At 40.1% G+C, this 21,226-nt stretch overlaps 2 protein-coding genes across 4 annotated transcripts in view; both read left to right on the forward strand.

Annotated features, from left to right (window-relative positions):
• Positions 1-319: 319 nt before the first annotated feature.
• lrrc56 (leucine rich repeat containing 56) lies at positions 320-9,685 on the forward strand. The gene is made up of 13 exons (XM_074677929.1): positions 320-605; positions 823-1,000; positions 1,424-1,511; positions 2,495-2,555; positions 3,711-3,807; positions 4,125-4,322; positions 6,280-6,460; positions 6,538-6,765; positions 6,947-7,014; positions 7,284-7,426; positions 7,962-8,149; positions 8,685-9,012; positions 9,185-9,685. Exons 2-13 carry the CDS (start codon positions 836-838, stop codon positions 9,360-9,362), a joined length of 1,923 nt encoding a protein of 640 aa, XP_074534030.1. The 5' UTR covers positions 320-605; positions 823-835; the 3' UTR covers positions 9,363-9,685.
• Positions 9,686-12,898: 3,213 nt separating this feature from the next.
• The window catches only part of rassf7a (Ras association domain family member 7a), a 40,555-nt gene continuing 32,227 nt past the window's right edge, over positions 12,899-21,226 (forward strand). Inside the window, exon 1 of one of the 3 annotated variants that reach the window (XM_074677710.1) lies at positions 12,899-13,002. The gene's annotated coding sequence lies outside the window, so the exon portion shown is untranslated. Of the gene's footprint in view, positions 13,003-13,193; positions 13,210-18,751; positions 18,898-21,226 lie in introns of those variants that run through there. The other 2 variants (XM_074677714.1, XM_074677712.1) reach the window with 2 other exon arrangements.

Consider the following 21,226-nt stretch of genomic DNA (forward strand, 5'->3'; position numbering starts at 1 on the left):
GCAAAAACAGCTAATTAACAAGGATTATGTTCATGGTTACGGAACCCAGGAAAAGACAGCGTTCATCGCCTCAAAAAAGGACATAAAGTATCACCACTTACACTGTTTGGTTGAGAAAGCATTTAATTGCCTTCGACTCTTCTTAATAGGGTCTTAAAAAGGTACACTTTGCATCTGTCATCATAAACTGGGCTTTCGTCCACATCATTTCCATTTAGACATCAAGGGGTATGATTTTGGAACATGCAGTGGTTCAATGGAAACCAAATAAAAGCTCACACTGCAGATTTACGAAGAGCATTTGAACGTAGCACTAGTTCGGTGCAGGCGAGTTGAGTTTCCAATAACGAGGTTAAGGTTTTATTTCTGATAAAATTGTATTTCAAGAAGACGTGCTAGGTGTTTTATCTGACAGTGAATTCAGAAGGCCTCACGGTTACATGCAAACTGCATATCCCAGAGAGCCACTGTGCTCTCCGTGCCGTTTCCAGGAAGTTGTCTGTGGTTGTCAAGCAAACTTTTGCTCCAGAGAAAACTGGCGTCCGTGTGTAAAATGCACATACTTTGTTTTTGTCTACACTATTCAATAAAGGGCGATACACTTTGTGAGTATTAAAACAATTTAATACAGATGTGGATGCATGGGTTAGTGGAATAGTACTTTCAGCCGATTAGTGTTTTCTACATCAACATGTAACCATATCAGCCAACGCTAATGTGTTGCTAATTTAACGCTGGGTAGCTACGCTTTAATGTGACGAATTATGTCTTTGTTTTCTAAACAAATCTAAGGTTTTAGGTTTTTTTTTCTTGTGATCCCAGGTAGCTTAAAAGGATGAGTTGCTCTCTTGGTTCTGTGACCCAGGATTTTCGACCTGGCACAGCACGGGTCCATGTGACTGAGCTTGGTGAATCAGGTAAATTCAATCCAGCTCCTGTCACAAAACCTTGCGAGGACTCTGATGCAGCAGTGGATGTTTACCTCTCTCCAGAGAAGCTGGTAATTTAACTGAAGTGCTAAGTTTTAAGTCAAAGTTCATCATACTTGTATGCCATGTTCTCCCTTTCTTTGTCCTTATTCTGCTTTATGAAAGGATGCTTTCCCTAGTTGTCTGTGGAGGCTGATGGATTACATAGCACATAAATATGCTGACAAGCTGAAAAAAATCTGTATGTCCCGTGTCTATATTTTGCTGAAATTGAAGCTGTTGATGATAAAATCTCATCACTATATGAGTGATAAATGGAGAGCAGGCTGCATACATTGTTTATTTCAGGTTGAGGAGTACAGTCATAAATATTTCCCATGACTGTTTTGTCCCAAGTATAAGTTTGAATATGAATTTGAGAAAAAGTCTTAATTTGATGTGTAAGTCAATCATTCAAGGAAGTTGGTTTGCTATAATTTTCTGCTGCTTTACAGGAGTGGTTGTGTGGAACTCAGGACCTCTCTCATGTGACCTCGCTGGAGATCTGTGTTGACACGTGTGAAAACACACTGTGTAACTTTGGTGAGATATACAGTAAATCATGGCTCGGTATTTCAGACCACAGAGCAACAATGCAAAGTTTGGGATTAAATGTATAAGAACTAACTTTTTGTGTTTGCAATAGGGCTGGGCGATTATGGTAAAAATAAGAATCCTGGTTATTTTAAGTGATATTGAAATCACATTTAATATGGACAATTATTCATTTATTCAAAAACTTCAGTACTGATTTAAACACAACTTTAAAGAACCAGCAAGTGGCACATACAGTATTATTGATACACATAAGTCACACACACTCGCTGTGGCTGCACATGGAACACGGAAAAGCTATGAAGCACAGGAACTTGCATACATCTACACTGTGTGGCATATTAATTGTTTTTCTTCGATTATATTGTTTTTATGATTGTCACATAGCAAAATTGAAATCACGATTAAAATCCAATTAATTGTCCAGCCCTAGTTTGCAAAAGGCTTTAATTTTTCATATTTATCATTTCTGATCTGACTCTTATTCCCCTGAAATCCATATCTATGAAAAAAAGTGATAAAGATTTCTGCTTTGAATAAATACAGATCAATTGCAGATGCTTATCATGACTACAGAGACAATCTTAATCAAGAATTTAATCATACAGAGGGAACAAAGAGATGGCTATGACACATTAAGTATAATAGTACGTTTCTCGTCAGGTGTTCCTACCTTCAGGGAAGATGACAGAACTGATAGTTGTGAGGGAACATATTCATTTACTCAACTTTGTCCTCAGATAGATCTTGATTGCACAACAAGTACAGGCATGACAGAGCAGTGTTTATAGTTGTGTGACTCAGGCCAACCCCCAAAAAGTGTGCCTCTTTCCGGCTAACTGAGGCTAAACGTATCTGTGAATTTATGTTGGTTAATTTAAAATTGAAGCATAATGCTCATTTGAACCCATTGAAAGTCCATTCCTTGGTAAATGACAGTGATAGATGTGGTTTATCTGATCTTCTTGTAGGTGACTACCTGCCCAAGCTGGTGGAGCTGAAAATGAACAACAGCGTGATTATGTCAGTAAGGTGAGCATGAAGTTGCGTAACACCAATGTCTTTTTCTTGTTTTTTTCCAGGTTTAACCATGTCCCCAGAAGAACTCACGCTAATATCACGTTCACATTACCTCATGGAATACTTAAGATCCTTCAGGAAATCCTATTCTCAATAGACCAAGACAGTGACAATAAAATACACTGTTACACAAAACTGAGTTTGTGTTGCTAGTTTACACCTGTTGTCACTCATCTTTTGTATAAGTAGCTTATGTTTTTTCAAACAAAGCCAGCAGGTCTTCCCTTGGAGAGAACTGTAATTTGAGTTTTTGAGCAGTAATGAACTCATGGGGATTTCTTTCATGGCTCACAGTGATCACATGTGCAAGAATACATTCTCAAATCTAAAGTCCCCGGGAGCCATAAAAAGGCATTTCTTCGAAGCAGAATTCCAGGTTAAAGTTCATGGACACGTGTACCCGATGAAAGATGTTGTGTTGTTACTGTGCAGGTGTGGTTCTCTTCTCTCTTATTTGTGGGTAAGCTGCATGTTGCCTCGCGCAAACCAATAGATGTGGTGTTCACTACAATATAAGGGATAGAAACATGTGGTTTACCCACCTGTCTCACATTAGAACATGGATGGATTTGTAGATAACAGCTTCGACTACAGGGTTTAACCCCAACTTTTACACGATGAATATCTCAAGGAAAACAGGACTTCTGTGGTGTGTTTTTAGGATGAACTACAGATGTGATTACAGCAACTGTGTCATCCAATCCCATGAAAGACACACTTACACACATTTTAAATAAACTTGTCACAAGAATAGTTTCTTGAATTAAAGAGGAAGAATAAAGTCGTACAAACAGACAGATAGGATGCTGTCTGCTCCACCCTGGGAGTAGCAGAGCGGAGCCAGCCGGACGTGCGCTGCCTCTGATAGCATTTCCTGCTCAGGGCTGTGGGAGCTCTAGTGAAGAGGGTGTTACATGATTGTAGACACTTTGACTGAGACTCTACTAGAAGGGTCAGAGCTGACACAAGTGGGCGGCAGAACAGAGGCCTGCATATTGAGGTATTGAGGAACAGAAAAGACCTTCGAGCTCCAACAGTCAAGGAACTGGTTGTGTAATTCCCCTAACTGACTCTCGATGAAGTTTGTGTTTTTTTTTGTTTCCTTAGAGACCTGGGAACCACCCTTTCCCACCTGGAAGTGCTGCATCTGTCAAAATGTTCCTTGCAAGATTTGGATGGCATTTCTATTTTCTCCACCTTAAAGGTTGAGTTTAAGTATCAGGATTGCATTTGAAGAGAATGCTGCAAAAATGTACTTAACCTAATTTATGTTTATCTAGTTGAACTGCACATTTTCACACAGGCTCAACAGTACTTTAGATCATTTCCATATACATAGATCATTTACACACAGCAGATATATAAAACCCTAAATGTTAAAGCTGAGGATTTCACGTTTCAACCAGAGTTCCCCCTTTTATCCTAGTCTATGAGGTTACAAGATATACATTTTCCAACCGAAAGATTTTTCTGTCCGGCTGATCTCATGTCTTGTTCAAACTCATCCTCTTCTTATTTCAGGAGTTGTACGTGGACTTTAACGATGTGTCCGACCTGAGTCCTCTTGGGATGCTGGACAACCTGCAAGTGTTGGATCTGGAAGGGAACAAGGTGGACGATATAGTCCAGGTTCAGTATCTGGGGCTTTGTCCAAGACTACAGACACTTACCTTGGAGTTGAACCCTTTGTGTTTGCGACCTAGCCCCACTGCCCCCCAGGTAAAGTAATATTTTACTTATTTTGTCTTCACCATTAACTTCTCAAGACCCATCTGGTGTGCACTTTTTAATTCACCTTGCTATTTGGGATAACTAAACTTGGTTATAGTACAGGAAATTTGGTTATTTCTGTTATGAGTCCTCTATTAGTTGTTGTTATTAGTGTTATAGTACTTAGATATGTTGTTTTTTTTTTCATTAAAATGGTTGTAATGTTGTGATTTCACCAATAGATGATGTTGGCAGTGTCCCCAAAGGTGGCTAATAGGTCAAAGTTTAAGAAAATGAAGTGTCATGGGTCTGAAAGGCAGAAATGTAATGTCTACATATGTGGACACTGGGTCTTCAGAGGTTAAACTCAGTGTTACACAGAGATGGTAAATGAATCAGGTAACATAAATCCATTTTCACCCCAAATGCAAGCTTTTTTTTACACTTACATTGTCTTTTTGTCCTTGTCCCACTCATTGTTAGTCTTCAGTGAATCTGCAGACACAGCTTTTTGACCAATAAACATTTTCTGAAAGGGAGTGTAGTGCAATTGGAGACAGCAGGAAGAGACAAAATTAGCTTTGAAAGTCATGTATCTGACTGTGCTGTTCTAAAAGCTGACACATCAAAGAGTTGAGGCAGCTTTGGACAAGTCAAACAAAAGCAAGGGTCACAATAATATAAAGAAGAGAGAAGAACAAGTGTAAACAAATATACACAAAATAAATTAATAAGGGGCTTGGCAGGATGTTATAGCCACCTTGTCAGTGCATTATTTCTCTTCCCTCATGTGCTCCCAGGCAGTCAGACCTGCATTGCTTTGTCAGATAATGGTTGCAATGTGATTAGCATGAGCTGAGAATTGAAAGTAGCTGTGTACTCTCAGCCCTTTTAGCCTAGTAGGAGAGCAGGTGTCATTGAAGTAAGCTAGCATAACCTCCACCTGAATGAAACATGCTTATATCTTGGTGTTATGACCCTGACTTTCTTTTTTTCCTACCCCAGTAGTTTAAAAAACTGGGAAACAGGGCAGATCATCAAAGTGACACTAGGTGGATATGTCCTGCTACAAGCTGCGTTTCCCCCTTTTGCTGATTCAGAACACAGTGTTCTGTGAGTTTTGGGGCCCACTGTGAATGTGTTTATTTACACCCACCAGCAGAGCATTAATTAGGAAACTGGGGCAATGAGGGGAGATGCTGAGCTGAATATGCATTAGGCCTGTGCTTTGTAGGGACTGAGGACTTCTTGGGTTTGCTCGATTGCCAAACTATCACTTCTTCTGCTCTCTTGCTTTTCATCCGGACACACACACACAAACACACACACACACACACACACACACACACACACACACACACACACACACACACACACACACACACACACACACACACACACACACACACACACGTCCGTTCACTTCCTCTCACCCAGGCCTCATTCTCCTCCTCTTTTCTCTTTCCTTCCCTCGCTGCCAGCCCTTCACTGCCTTTTTCATTCATTGCATCTGTGCGGTTTGTTGAAGGGGCCGGAGTGCCAGGCTTAAATTTGATTGCTAAGTAGATCAACGATTCTCTGGTTTCTCTCTGCACTCTCTCCTACCCTTCACTGAGGTCCAGACTTCAATGCAAAATGTCCATCGCACACTGAAGCAGTGTTATTTCTGTACCTGCATAGCTTTACATCTCTTTTCTCTCGAAAGTGTCTTAATATTGAAGTACTCTTATGATCATGACCCTGTGCATATGAATAGAAAAAGATGCTTATTCTTGAGTAATGTTAGTGTAGATCCAGTTTATACTTGGACTCCTAGTGTATTGGCTAATTTTTATCCCTGTCTTTTTTTTGGTGAAATGAAATCCTATCCTGCAAACCACAGATGTACACCAAAGATGCAATAATAAGTGTAACAGCATTACTCACCTTTGCCTCTTTCTTTCTGTTATTACCCTCTTCTTCCCAGCTGGCAGACTATAGTTATCGAGCAGCAGTGAGGGAGTTGATCCCTCAGCTGTGTTACCTAGACAGTTTACGGGTGGAGGAGGAGAAGGGGCCCAGTTACACCAGCACCATGGGAGAGGAGTGGGCCATTCTCAGAGACTCCATCAGAAAATCAAACTCCTCCCAGGCTGCTCCTGAAGAAGGTGTGTTTGCATAGATAATGTTATATGTCATTTGATGCTAAACAGTTCATTACAGCCACTCCTCTTTTTTCATGTAGAGGAAACAGAAGGTGCAGGTGCCTACAGCAGACCCAGCTCAGCCAAACGTCCAGCTTCCCGCCTGTCCTGTGTTCACCCTCTGTTTTCAGCAAGCTCCAGACCCCTCTCAGGCTCCAGACCCATGTCAGCAAGCAAGCTTGGAGTTTCTTCTCCTCCTGGATCCAGACCAGGCTCTGCAGACTCTGATCTATCAGCAGTGGATGCAGAAACCAGTGACCTAACACACGGTCAGGCACTAGTTAAATTCTGAAAAATCTTCACAACTTAATCTTTCAATTCCTTAAAAGTAAGGGTACACCTGAGGGTGAAAGCAGTAATCTTACTCAACAGTGCCACCAAGGGGACCTTTTCTGTGCCAGAAGCCATTGTGAGTCAATGAAATCCCTCTTTATCTGTTGATCTCTGAAGGAGCCGGGAAAATCCTGTATTGTGGAAACCCGGTCCAAGCTATTCGAGCCAGGCGTGAAAAATTAAAGGTAGGTGTTTTTTTAAAAGAGAAAAAAAAAACAGCTTAATTCCTTCAGTTAGGTGAGAAAAATCATGTTTTTGGACCAATAACAAGAAAACTATATGCCTTGCATTTATAAAATAAATCCACACCAAGGAATCTTTGCCTTTGTGGCTGTACAAAACCACAAGCTCATGTCCTCTTAATGCCGTGTTAGACTCTGACTCCTGTGTTTATCCATTAATCCTTTTCTTCTTTCTTCTCCAACACTCATTATCCGTCTCTCCTGCCACCTAGACAGCACCTACCCAGTCTGTTTCCACGCCTCGTAATCTGCCCATTCACATACCAGAACACACGTACGACCTTGAGGAGTCAGACGTAGGAGGACGTGTTGATGTGTTTGCTGAGCTGAGAGCTTGGAGGGAGCAGCACAGCAGGTACTGAGGACTTACATACCTCAGTTTCTTCTCCCTGAAAACATAATTAAGAAATGTTTCAAGGTTTCATTTACATGGCTTGCTGCCAAGTGCTCTGTTTGAAGTGGTTATAGTCCTTTCTGAACAAGCTAGGCTAAAAACTGCTTTTTGTTCTAGTGTTCTAATCTAAAGTATTTGAAGCTGTAAACGTGTTCTTGTTTGGAGTTAAAATATGCCTTACAGGACTAAAGATTTAATTGGATATCCTGACATGATTTTTGTGCTACTTAATTTAATGAGAGGTTTGTTAACTGCAATAGTGGATAACTTCTTTAACAGCATTGTTTGTTGACAAAGAAATTTAACTCGATTGTAGATACTTCTCTTGATGAACCATGGTTGTAGGGTTGCCAGTGGAGGTGCCTTTTGGATAACTGTGGCAACAAGGAAACTAAATCATTTTAAATAATAGGGATTTTAAATTAAAGAGGCAGTATCTTCTCCAGACTGATGCTGAAAAAACTTAAACTGAATCTCTTTCTGTTTTGTTTTTCAGGCGTCTGCAAGCCATTCAGACTGAAAAACAACCACAGGTTTTAGCTATTCAGTACAGTGATGATGAAGAGAAGGGGTATGAAGATGCTGATGATGAAGAAAAGGAAGGCCATGGTGGTAGTAGTGATGAAGAATCTGGGGAGAAATTTGGAGACAGCCTAGTTACTCTCTCTTCAGCTTCTTCCCCAGGTGAGTAACCCTGCAGTAGTAATCACCCGGTTTGGAAGACATTAATTTACCAACTTTGAATCTTGCCAAGAAGGTCACAGGTTTGATTCCCAGCTTGGCTGTTGAGCCTTTCTGTGTGGAGTTTGCATTTTTTCCCTGTGCATGCGTGGGTTCCCTCTGGGTCCTACAGCTTCCTCCCACAGTCCAAAAACATACCCACCAGGTTAATTGAACACTCTAAATTGTCCCTAGGCGTGAGTGTGTGAGTGAATGGTTGTCTGTCTCTATATGTCAGCCCTGTGATTGACTGGTGGCCAGTCCAGGGTGTACCTCGCCTCTCGCCCAATGACAGCTGGGATAGGCTCCAGCCACCCGCAACCCTGCACAGGACAAGCGGTTAAGAAAATGAATGAATGAATGAATGAATGAATGAATGATGCCAAAATTATATCTGAGTTAAAATGATAAGCAGAAAAAATGATACGCAGTAAAATAAAATACCACAGACATTACTGATTTTTACTAAACAGATATTGTGTCTTGTATCTGATTTCAGACCTGTTTCACAGAGGAGCCTTATGCACTGACGTGGCTCAGTTGCCCCAGCCTTCCCCTCTCTTCCCCTCTCCCCCTCTCAGTGCCACAGCAGCTGCCTGCAAACAGAAGCCACCAGGGATCCGCTCACGTAGGCTTCGACTCAACCAGACCACTTCACAGCATTTACATCACTTCAGCAGAGTAGAGGTCTCCTCTAGTGACACAAATCTGTCTCCTGAGGCCTTACAGAAGTCAGTCAGGACAGATGGGCCTCTATTCCTTTGTCCTGCACATAAACCACGCCCACCTCCAACAGCTTTCCTTGATAGAGGGGTCACAGATTTATGGTAAGGCTCTAAATAAGATAACTTCTATAGAATCATGTATTAACACTTAGTCTGTTTTGTGAGCTGAAACTTTCTTTGTGTGCCTTTAACTAGGGTTATTGCTGTAAAATCATTTGAGTTTAACCAACTGTGTTTACTTGGGGATACTAAAGATATTTTCATTTTTATTCAGTGCGGACCTGGTGTCATCCAGTGGACAGCCTGGCAACAGACATCTTAAAACTTCCTCAAAGCCAAAAGCCCTCGTTAGACCATCAATAACCCGCCCACACACAGCCAGAGCAGCTCTACAGAAACATCAGCAGCAGCACATGCAGCAGCCCTGCAGAGGGAGCTCACACCCTGATTGAAATCACAGTGTGTAGACGTTTGGCTGCCTGGCCAGCATTCATCATGATCAATTGGTGGTAGTATTGAGGACCTATTGGTAAATCTTACCTGAACATAAGCTACCTTATACATTGAAAGTGTTTTGGTTACTTGTTCTTTTTTCTTTTCTTTTTCTTTTCTTTTCTAGTACTCCCATGTAAACTTCCAGTGAACTCATGACTTTCAGTGCTTAAACATGCAAAAGTTTATTTGGGGGACTTGCATAACTAAGAAAGTCAATCTGAGATGAGTTAATGCTTTTGTGATGTATTACTAAGTTAAATATTTAATGTTACATCTAACATCTAAGTCACATCTGTATAATTAATGGTGTTTTAGCTGAAATACACTTTTGTTTTACACAAATCAAAAGTTTCTTTGATCAGTTTTCTATTGTCTTTGATAGAGAGCTCTAAAATTGAAAATGTAACAGTTCACTTTTCATAATGTAATAGACATAATTGGCCACTGGAGGGCACTATTTTAAAACATCAAATCTGAAACTCAAATTGATCTGACTATATGAAACAAACAAATTTTCCTTGTGGCATAAAAGAGCTGATTCTGTTCTCTGTGGTTTCATCTAAATCACAAACAGAGTGATTTGACTTTTTCTAACAGGTATCAAAGTTTTGATCCTTGACTGTTATGGTGCTAGAGGAATTTTGCACAATGAGGCAGAACAGAGTTTACGTGTTCAACGTGTGACATATTATTTATTATATTAATATAATACTGTTATAGTAATAATCTGGTTTGAAACAACATTGTAGCTTCAGTTTTTTTTTAAATAATTACCTGAGAGGCAGCAACATCCAACACTCTGTAGTTCTTTAGGGCATATAAAATTGTTGGTAGTGCTTTAAGGTGTTACACAGAATGGAACATGGTATTCCTTTTCAGACGAACAACTACAACCAAGACCTGCATTTCCAAACTTGTCCTGGCTTATTCTGTACAGGGACTTGACTTGTGCATACACACTAAAACACACATATTATGTCATCAGTGCTTTGGATTTCTCCACAGAAACAGGATGTGAATAAAATATAACAAAGAGCAGACAGTCAAGCCCTGATAGCGTCACGTATCCTCCTCACCGAAGGATTAAGACTTGTACACTTTGGACTTAGGAATGTAAGATATGTGTATCCATGTTAGAGTACATATCCACTCAACCATGGGACACCTCTTATGTAACATGTCTGTGCACTTGTTTTTATCTTCTTGCAACTCTGTCCATCACCTTGGATAATCTTCTCACACGGCTGCTTCATTTGTGGGATTGCTTGGCTCCCATCACTCCCTGTCAGGTGTCCTTTTTTTCCAGTCACACTCCCATCTCACAGGTGCTATTACGCCTCAAGTCACAGATGGAGGAGAATAGAATGAAAGGAGAGGCTTTTTATGGTGGGAAAGTGGGATGGAGTCCACCTACTCCCTGAATGGTCTTGTAATTTCTGTGAAAGGGATCATTCTCACAGCTGGTCTGGAGTAGGGGCCTAATCTTGCATGTGGAAGCTTTCTTCCTCTGCCCAGTCACTGCCAGATGATGTGGCTCTCCAGAAGGAACAGTTTTGTGTGTCTCACTCAGGTCATAAATACTTTGAGGAAACCAGTGAAGGATGACTATTCTATGTAATATTCCTGAAGTGAAACAGAAATGTTTGTACAGTTATGATATTTGGAACATCATGACTATTTTAACATATTTTTAGAAGTGAAGATACAGCCAACTTTCTGATCTAATCAAAATATTAATGTTTGAAAAGCTAGGGTCAAAACCCACAGACTTTTCTTGACAAAATCAAATTGTAAGTGTAAATTTTAGCACAGCAGTACCATCACATCATAATTTGCTTCTTTATCCCTTTCCCCCAGAGGTGATTGTAAAAACAGGAGGGGTGGATGTTATCAAGACATGAGGAGTGATAAAACAGTATACACAAGGAAAAGAGTTTCTTTATTTCACATATACCAAATACAGCAGATGTGATATGAATTAGGAGTTCATTCAATAATCTGTCTGGATGCAATGCTGCCACACCTTCATGTTGCAACGGCAGCCAACAAGAGAGGGTGTGAACAAATTACAGGGAAAAACCCCACACTCAACAGATTTAAAAGGGAATTACATTTTTATGTAATTATCGTAGGAAGCAATTCTTGTTTTGACTTGAGACAAAGGTCACTATTCCTAACATGTGCTGTACCTAGAAATGCTTGCAGTATGAGTTGAGACAGGCCCAGGAGAGGCTGTTTGTGCAGCACACGTTTTACCGCAGGATCCTGCCTAAAGGCACATTCCTTTCACTGCAAGATCTTTAAGTTACATAACTCAACTTGTGTTGACAACTTTACAACTAAACATAGGCGAACAGTTCTTAATATCATACAAGTGTTATAAAGTCAATCACATTTGATTTTTCTTCTTGTTAACAGCTTTTAGGTTTATAAATTACATGAAACATTTTGTATGCATCATGAACACTAAAGAACTCATATTTAAAATGATGGGGTTTTGGCAATAAGTCTCAAATATATATGTCTTTTAGTGTACAATAACATAAACCTAAATGAGGTTTTTGTTTTCAGAGTAAACCAACCACAGTTCATAAAGAAAAAAGGCTTTTCACATGAAATAAAAAGGTTAAAGCAGAAATTTATGGAGAAATTCTGAAGGAGGAGGACTCAAACCTACTAATAATGCATTCATCAATTTTATATAATTGATTCTTGGCATGCTTGTAGAAATATAACGACAAGCTTTCAAAGATAGAAGACTGAAACAGATATTTTGGTTGTTTGTTTTGTTATTCCTTTCCAATAATTTTTTATTTCTTGAAATAATAGTTTTGGAACTCTGACTTAATTTGTGGTATGAGTACAAAGTTGTTTTTATTTGCTATACTGGCAAGTCAAGCCACTTGCCTCTTCAGAAACTTAACTCAATGTTTTGGGGAATCTTTTGGCAAAGAAAAAAATACAACATTTAAGCACTTGTCCCCTCATTTATTTTAAATTAACATGTGAATTCTCTCACTTTTGTCATATAATAACTATAATAAACACGTTTTAGATCACACAGCTTTGCCCGAAGGTTCATTAAATCATTTTCCAGAATAGACATGACATTTCTCATTCCTGTTCCAGTCAGTCATTAAACTTCTAGTGTTCCCTTTTCTTCCATGAGGGGAAAACACGTATGTGTGTGTGTTGAAAAGGTTAACACAGAAGCTATTGCAGCCTTCTGCCTCAGACATGTTTCCCTCCTCCTAGTAGAACTTGCTGTAACTTGCTGTACCAGTGTCTCGTATTGTGGCAACCTTTGAGAGATTGTGTGCAGATTTGTACAACATGTGGTCGTTGTAATTGCTGTGAACAACCTTGATCATGGATAATGTCAGATTTAATCTGTAAACTGCAACCACGGTGAATCTGAAGTGGCACCACGGGTTTTGAGTCATCCAACAACCCAAACTTTCACATGAAAGACTTTACTTTGAAAGCGAAGACCGGAAGTTATCAAAGTAGAATTTCCGGGATGGCTCGATGTCACTGGATTGTTGACAACGAGGACCGCAGTTATTCATCGATGCAAGTGAAGCTACTAAATAACTGGTAATTCTTCTTTTTAACCCCTTCTTTTTCTTTAATGGCAGAAAATGCGTTGTTTTAACGTTTTACAATCTTATTGAAGCATGCAACAAGTGTTGTCGAATAGAGCTGCACCTGCAAGCTGAAGGCTGGCAGCTAACGATGAGAGCCTGAAAAACTTTGTCTTACTTTTAGCGACACTTTCCGTGTGACAACTCTCTTCTTGCCTAAGTAAGTTTATTTTTAAATTTTATGTTGTTTTAATCAAAAAATTCTTTCAAACGGGCTGAATACTTAAACTCAGATATGAAATATAATTTTAAAATGTTGAGAAATTAGGTTGAGGATGAGTTACGTCATCTGAAATCATGAAGTCTGCGAAAGTGCTGATCAGGGGTTTAGAGTAAAGCTTGAGGTTAAATCATTGTTTAGTTACTTTCAGATAAGATTTTCAGAAAAAAAAAGACATAGCAACAAAAAAAAGTCTAACATCCATAATTTTAAAGGAGATTCAGATTATAAACCTTTTAAAGTTTTGCCAAGTTTTTGGCAAGATCATCTACATATAGTCTTTTCTGCACCCAGCCTGCTGGCAGTTAGACTGGGTGGGAAGGTATTCATAACAACAAAAAGGACCATATGTTGTGGTTAGTGTAATCATACACTGAGAAACATCTGTATGTCATAAATCAATTCTCAACATCTGACTGTGTACCTTTTCTCATCTTATTTGTCACTTTTTAGGGCAAGATTTTTTTTGTTTTTCTGTCTCTTTTTATCTCAAAATTAGAAATTGACTTATTTAACCATAGAGGTGAGAACAAATATTGGGTCTGAATTAGTTTGACAGTTTTGCCTGTAAATCTTTGGTTAGATGAAATTAACTTCTTCCCTTTATTTTTATAAATCATAAAAAAGACTTGTGATTTTCAGCTCCACTTTTATCTTCATTTGAGCTTCTCACCCTCTCATCACTACGTCTCTAAGCTTTTCTGATGATCAGCATCCTTCATGGGGTGCAGCAAAACAAATGTACAGCACAACTCGCAAAAACTGTTTGCATAAGCGTTTCATTGTGTTTAGTCTATCCTCTTTTGCCAGCACGTCAATACATATTTATTGACTCATCCTTTTCTTGTTCCTCTCTGCTGATCTATTGTCTTTTTGCTGGACGAACTTTATCCACTTCTCCTCTGCTGTTTGTACTTCTTTACTCCGACTTCCTTGTCCTCTGTTATAGAATGATGCTTTCTTCCTTTTTCTTCAGCTTTCCCACAGAACTCATTGACCTCAAGCGTGAAAACGTCAATTCATAAATAATCTGGTCTCAGTAGTGGAGCTTTTGAGAGCAGTTTGTTGTTATCTGGGCATAAAAGTTTGGTCTCTGCAGTTAGGTTATCTTTGTGAGTGCCATTTTACGCTTTTTTAATGCGGAGTTTGTTCTTGAGTGAATTATAAGCTCCTATGAAGAGCTTCTGTGAGCTTTTGACATAAACTAGAATTAATACTGGTGCCTGTCTTATATCAAGGAAGACCATTAGGGAACCAGACTTGCTATTTCTAGTTAGCATTTCTACAGCTCATAACTACTGCCAGGGGTTGGGTGTCAGAGTGAGTTACAACATGCTGTCACAGCAGCTTTTGTTTACATTTTCGACTGGAAGGATTTGTTGAGATGCAATTTGACATTTCAAAACCTGATCCATTTTCTTTTTATCAGAAGCCTGAATTTGGTCTGAACCAAAACTGAGCAGCATTGTTTCTTTGAAGGAGCTTTAAGGCATTGATTTTTGTAGCAAAACTTGTGTAAAAACTGCCTTAGGACATAAATAAGCCTGGTAGAAACAAGTAGTCAAACAAAAAGTTCAGTTGCCTGACCTCTTTGTCTGCTTGACACTATAAAACTCCTCCACGGTGAGTCATCTGTCCAGCTGCTCGACACCAGAGAACAAAAAGCCTGTCTACCAGCTGACAGACACACACTCACACACACACATACCCAGCCTTCATCACACAGACATTAAATCATTGCATCACCACCCTCCTCTCACCCATTATGCTAATGTTTTAACATTGAATAACACTGGGATATTAAAGATCAGATTTTAGGTCAAACTCCCTTCTGAGGGATAGTTCAGTTGTGTTTCCATAGAAGACGTCAGGTCAGCTTTTAAAACTCACGATGGCTGCCAGCTATAAATGCATTCATCATTTTCTGATGTGATCACCAACAGGGGGAAATCTGTTGTCTTGTAAAGTATTTCCAAGTATTGAATCACATATTGATGCAGCATTATGTAAGGGCGAATACAGCCCCACAGTTTCTGTTTTGATCTCCTCTTTGGTTTGATATGCAAGTCTGAGGATGATTGGATTTATATTATAGCAGTTTGAGTATTTTTGCACACTGTGAGTAATTGTCAAACTTGTTAAGCTGACTGCTTTTATGCTTTGATGAGGTCTAATCTTCAGGTTGCCCCTGCAGGAATATCGCAAGAATCTGCAGTCAGAGCCCAGACCCAGCAAGTGCCTATTATCTGTTGACATGCTCATACAGGACTCTTAATCCTCAGGTAGTCCCTTCCAATTACCTGTTAAAAAAAATCAATGGTAGAGGCTTAGACTTGTCATTGCTGTCCATGCTGCAGATGCTGCCGCCTGTGTCACCTTCTCTTTTCCGAGGTTCATCAGCTACCCCGTCACATCCTCACTGTAGAGATGTAATTGGGGCCCTTTTTCACTCGGTAAATGCTTTTCCTGAGTAGGAGACCTGCCTGCCACAGCTGAAGTACGGTAATTTACTGGTGCCGGAGCGATGTTTTACAAGGCAGACGATTGTGTTCAAGTGTACAGCACATGGCAGAGAAAGTGATAGATGTGTGATTTCAGTCTGAGTAATAAAGCTGCAGCCTAATGTTGGTAGACTGTATTGTCTGTCTATGCTGTTGGGAGTGCACGCTGGAGAGTGTCACTATAATTTAGTTTACTGCTGTGGCAACATGCCAGGGTACATTGTAAAAACGGGACTCTCTGCAAATTCAGAGGGATTTTCATTTTGAAGGCTGTGTTCAACTCAGCAAAGTGAGTGTTAACAGCACTGTAAACTGAAATAAGTCACTTTGAGAGCAGAAAATAAGAGTTGTCTAGACATGGAAACGGCAAAATAAGCACTTCAGTATTCTTCTTTTTCAGGACTTTAGGGTACTTTATGGATAAAGCAGTCGGCTATTTCTTCTGTGAGATAAAACAAGCTGCAAACTGGTGGTTCTTAAAATAAGGAGGATCAGGCCTTGACTCACAGGCCGATCAATAGTGGATAAAATGAGAAACTAACTTTCACTGTGCCGCTTCATCTTCTGCTCTCTCCTCAACCGTCTGCTGATATCAAATCAGATGAATCCACCGGAAAAGGATTTCTGCATCGCTGCTTTTTGCCAATGATTTAGCTCCACTTGCTTCACTGGATTCAGGCCTCTGCTGTGCAATGAGAGCAGGTGTTTAAGACATGTGGTGCTGACTTTGAAAAGACGTGGTGGGGTTGTACCCTTTGTTTCATGAGTATGACTTTTATGACAGATGGAGGGGTGCGGGATTTTCATCGACGCAGACAAAATCAATGTTTAGATATTGAGAGTGATGAATGCAGTACAGACTGAGGTAAATTTGTGGTACTGGTGACAAAATGGCTAAATTCAGCAAAAAAAAGCTCTTCACACACTTAACCTCACTTAACCTCAACCACTATTGGTGCTGATACAGAAAACAAGCACAGTTGGTCCGAAGTTCCCTTCACTTAAAATCTATGTTGGACAATTTGACTACTTCCTGTCACAATAACATTCTTGACATCCCAAAAGGCTACAGAGACTTGCGGTAACTTGAAACTGTAAAGAGAAAAGTTCTGATAGGCCAGGGGTGGCCAACCTGTGGCTCGCGAGCCACATGCGGCTCTTTGCCTTTCGGTGTGCGGCTCTTTGAACCATTCATTAGTTATGAGTAGTGGTGTGCCAAACAATCTAAAATATTGATATATTGATGTTGTGATCAGTATTGATTAATACTTAGGTGATGAGATTGATACTTAAGTTTCAGTTTCTTTTCTCGACATCGTCATGGGCTCATACCTATCTAGATAGATAGATGGATGGAACTTTGTCTCTTCTTCAGTAAAAACAGAATTTTTTCTTTGACACGGCTCCAAGTATGAATCAAAACACGCATACAAACCCAATAAATGTCACTTCAAAATTTGGAAATCTTTTGATTTTCATCTTATGTCCTTTTGTTGATTTGTGAAGTGCGTTTTTGATGTGGCTTTCTGTAGTACCATGGTAGTTTTTGTGGCTCTTGGTCTCTGACTGGTTGGCCACCCCTGTGATAGACGATTAGGATATTAAAATAAAAATATAGAATATCAAAACTGATGTGGAAAAATCTGAAGACAAACCTGCATTTGTTGGACTTATTGCGCATTTTGCTTTGTATTCCTTCTGTATAGTGGCTCCTCTTGAACCAACTTCAGACTCGCTTTGCAATCTCAAACCTGAGATGTTATACAGGCATATAATGGGATCAAGCAGGAAAAGCCTAAATTGTATTCAGTCTTGTACCTCATCTGTTTCTACATAATGTTCTGATAAGTATTTGTAATGTGTACCATCTGTTCTTGACAGGAGCCTCCACATTGCAATTTCTCACAGGCTGGCAGCCACGGCTGGAAGCTTGTTAGACTTCATGATCCAGTTTCATCAGAGCTTAGGTCTTGAAAAAATGAAAAGATAAGAATTTCTAAAAGCGTAAATTCAGATTTCTTCAACTTGAATCCATTTATGTGACTGTCTTTATTTCAAAACATGAATTATCTTTGGTTTATTTTGGGATAACTGGGAAAATGTCTTGGTTTGATCTTCAAAAATCTTTTGGTATTTTGTGCAAAATCCATCTCAAAAATAGAGGTTTAACCTCTTTTGTGGCTTCTGTGATCAGCTTATAACCGCCAAATATTTAGTTGAAACATATACTTTCTATTTTTTTACAGATTAAATTTTGGTTATCTGTAAATGGCCTTTAACAAACCTGTCACACCAGCACAAATAATAACCAGTCACTGACTCTGGTGGGTCAAAACTGTCATTGAAATCTAAGTTTTGCTAGCTTTGACAAACATTACACTATCAGCATGAATTAATGTTGTATATCAGTGTTCAGTGAGAAATATTGTCAAAGTATATGTAACTTTGGAGCCTATTGGTTTTAGACTAGATTGAACAAGGGGTATCTTTAAAGGGGACAACAATAAAGATGTTTTGTACACTTTGTGGTTCACAGGTGTGGGAGTAGATGAGGGATGTGCTGTATGTGTCTGTGAGCTGGATATAGAGCTTTTCCATTAGTTTCACTCTGAGCTGCTTTGCTGTGTTGTTCTTAGCAGAAGTTTTGAAGAAAGCTGCTCTAAAGAGAAGACTGTGAAGCTTAAATTCATTACAGCGTTCGGATTTACTTCCTCTTCACTTTTTCTTTTCCTTCTTTTTACCCACTTTATCGCCCAAAGACCCTCAACTCCTTCATTTTCTTCCCCTCTCGCTCGGTGCATAGGGAGTGGTGTTTTGGCAATCATGTGACTTTTTGTCTGGACACAATTGCCAGGGTTTGCCATTGGCTGATTTTCTTTGAAAGAGCGTTGGTTTCCCGGGTGACGGGGAATGGCGGCACCACTTCACTTTTCTCTGCAGCTGCCCCCTCTCCCCTTTTCCCCCCTCTGCATTGCTCTGTGTCGCTCTGCCTCTTCTACGGGCAGTGCTGGATCAGGTAGCATGACACACACACACAGACAGTGACAGGGTTGTGTAGCTCTTCCTCCTCTCACTCCTCTCCTTTTTCAAGCGGCAGGCAGTCACAGAGACCATTAGACTGCAGGAGGTGAGTGAAACAAATGGTTTTGTTATTTCTGCTGAGTTTTACACTTTTTTTGCCTCTTTTCTAGATTCCAAACTTTCTTTTAGTGCTGCAAAAACCATAAAATGTCAAGACGACAATAACTTACTAGTTTTGCACCCACTTTTGGGGGAAGTTTCTAGTAAATCTTTGATTATCTGAGAAATGCTTTATGTGTAACTCTCTGCTGTCAGATTATATGACATGCTGAGGAAAACACTTGCTCTACAACGCAGCAGCATGTTTTATAATTAAAGATATTAACTGATGATGAATTATTCAGGGATTTTATTTAAAAACAGTGTGGGTGTTTTTAAACTTCAATCAAATGTGTGTTTTGTAGATGTTTGGGTGTCTGGGACCCTCTCAGTGACTTTGTTCTGGCTTGACTCTGCTGCTTCTCTTGGCCTGGCTTTTAAAATATCCAGCATGGCCAGTGTGGTTATTTCTCAGCTGTAATGAGGACTGTACACTGCCATACTTTCTTTGTACGCTGCATGAAAGATTGAACAGCTGTGTGTGCTTTCTGCCCCTCTCCTCATCATGGCACAAACACAATACAGGGCTGTGTTTGGGAATCGGCCCACTTAGTGTGGATTTTCTGGCATGGTTACAGTCCTGAAGTGGTGCCCTCTCTGCTCCCCTCCTTGTCGGGCTCCACCAACCAGGTGGTCACGTCTGTGTTTGGTTACCTTGGTGATAGTGAAAACAGGCTCCCTGCCCCTCCCTCAGGTGCACTTTATCTGATGACCTGAAGGATCCTCTGCTCAAGCTACAAACACAAACACACACTAGCATCTGTTTGCTGACACTTGACCCCTCATATGCACAACAGACACATGAAAGAGGAGTTTCTAGCAGCAGCAGTGCCTCATTTTAGTCCAAACAATGTGGACACACATGCTTGGCTGGTTGGATTTCATGTTATTTGCTGCTTCTGTAATTGGAGACAGAAAATAATCACAAAAAGTTGTGAATGCAAACTTTTTTAGCACACCACTCCCTGCAGGCTAAACTTGCATCTCTTTGTAAACACCTAAAGTTTATTGTCACTGATGACCATAGAGCGCCTGAAGCAGGTGAGGAGATCACGCACGTAGTCTTACAAACACACTTCCTCTCACACATAAACAAAATGACATCAAATGAAAATCAATACATTTCCAATTTTCAAAGCGAGGTTTATTGTGTTTGTGAGTGTGTTTAAATTTGTACTAGTGAAAAGAAACTGAAACTTAAGTATCAATCTGTACACCCAAATATCGATCAATACTGAACCCAACATTGGCATCAATATATTAATATTTTTGATTGATTGGCACACTGCTACTCATAACTTTGTATATACATTTTTATAAATGGATTGAAGAGCCGCACACTGAAAGCCAAAGAGCCACAAGTGGCTTTCGAGCCGCAGGTTGGCCACCCCTGTTGTAAAGAGTTTGATTAAATTGATATAAAAGACTGATGAGCAGAAAACCTTTATCCAGACTGCATGGTCAGATGGTGTCAAACACTTTGAGTGAGTATGAAGTGTTGCTTGTATCATTTTCTTGTCTGTACTTAATATTTGGGGACTCATAAACCCCAGCTGGAAGCTGGGCTGGAGTGGGTGTCATGGAGCCACAGCCTGGTACGGTGCAGCTGATGCAACCAGGAGGAAACTGGCGCTGAGGCCTTGTTTTTGCTTCTGATGGGCTGCCATGATGTCACCACTGCTGACCCGACAATCCTAACATTCCTGCTGATAGGGTTTTAAGCAGACGTTGAGGGGAGTATGTGGGAGATACGTGGGCCGGATGTACAGACTCACACACACATATGGCCTTTGTCTTAGCTCTGATTAGTAATCCGGCATATCCACCAACACACACACATCATTAATTCAGCTCCATGCACATGCCCACTCCACACACACTCAGACCCTCCTCCAGCTTGATGAAGATGGTGATGGCAGTCTCACTGGCCTTGTTAAAATTCAAAAGGTCTTTAAGTGTCTGCACTTTAAGTTCAGGGGAATCATTTTGCATATATAGGCACTGCTTTAATCTTAAATGTCTCCCATCAGATTGCTATGATTACAGAGATCCAGCTCCATAATGTTCAGGTGTCATCCTTCCTTTGTGTGTGTGTGTGTGCATGCAGGCATATATCTCTCAGTTTGTGCTCGTAAAGTGCATGATTGTAGCAACAAAAGACTTTCATGTTATGACACAGCGATAGCTTTCCTTTGATCCGGTAAAGCCACAGAAGGAGGGAGATGACAGGCCCGGTGCAGTGAAAGCTTTTAAGAGCTGTTGTTCCCGCAGGTGTT

This window comes from Halichoeres trimaculatus, unplaced genomic scaffold (assembly GCF_033239565.1).
Source record: "Halichoeres trimaculatus isolate MK-OKI-2021-1 unplaced genomic scaffold, fHalTri1.1 fHalTri1_scaffold_10, whole genome shotgun sequence".
NCBI lineage: Eukaryota > Metazoa > Chordata > Actinopteri > Labriformes > Labridae > Halichoeres > Halichoeres trimaculatus.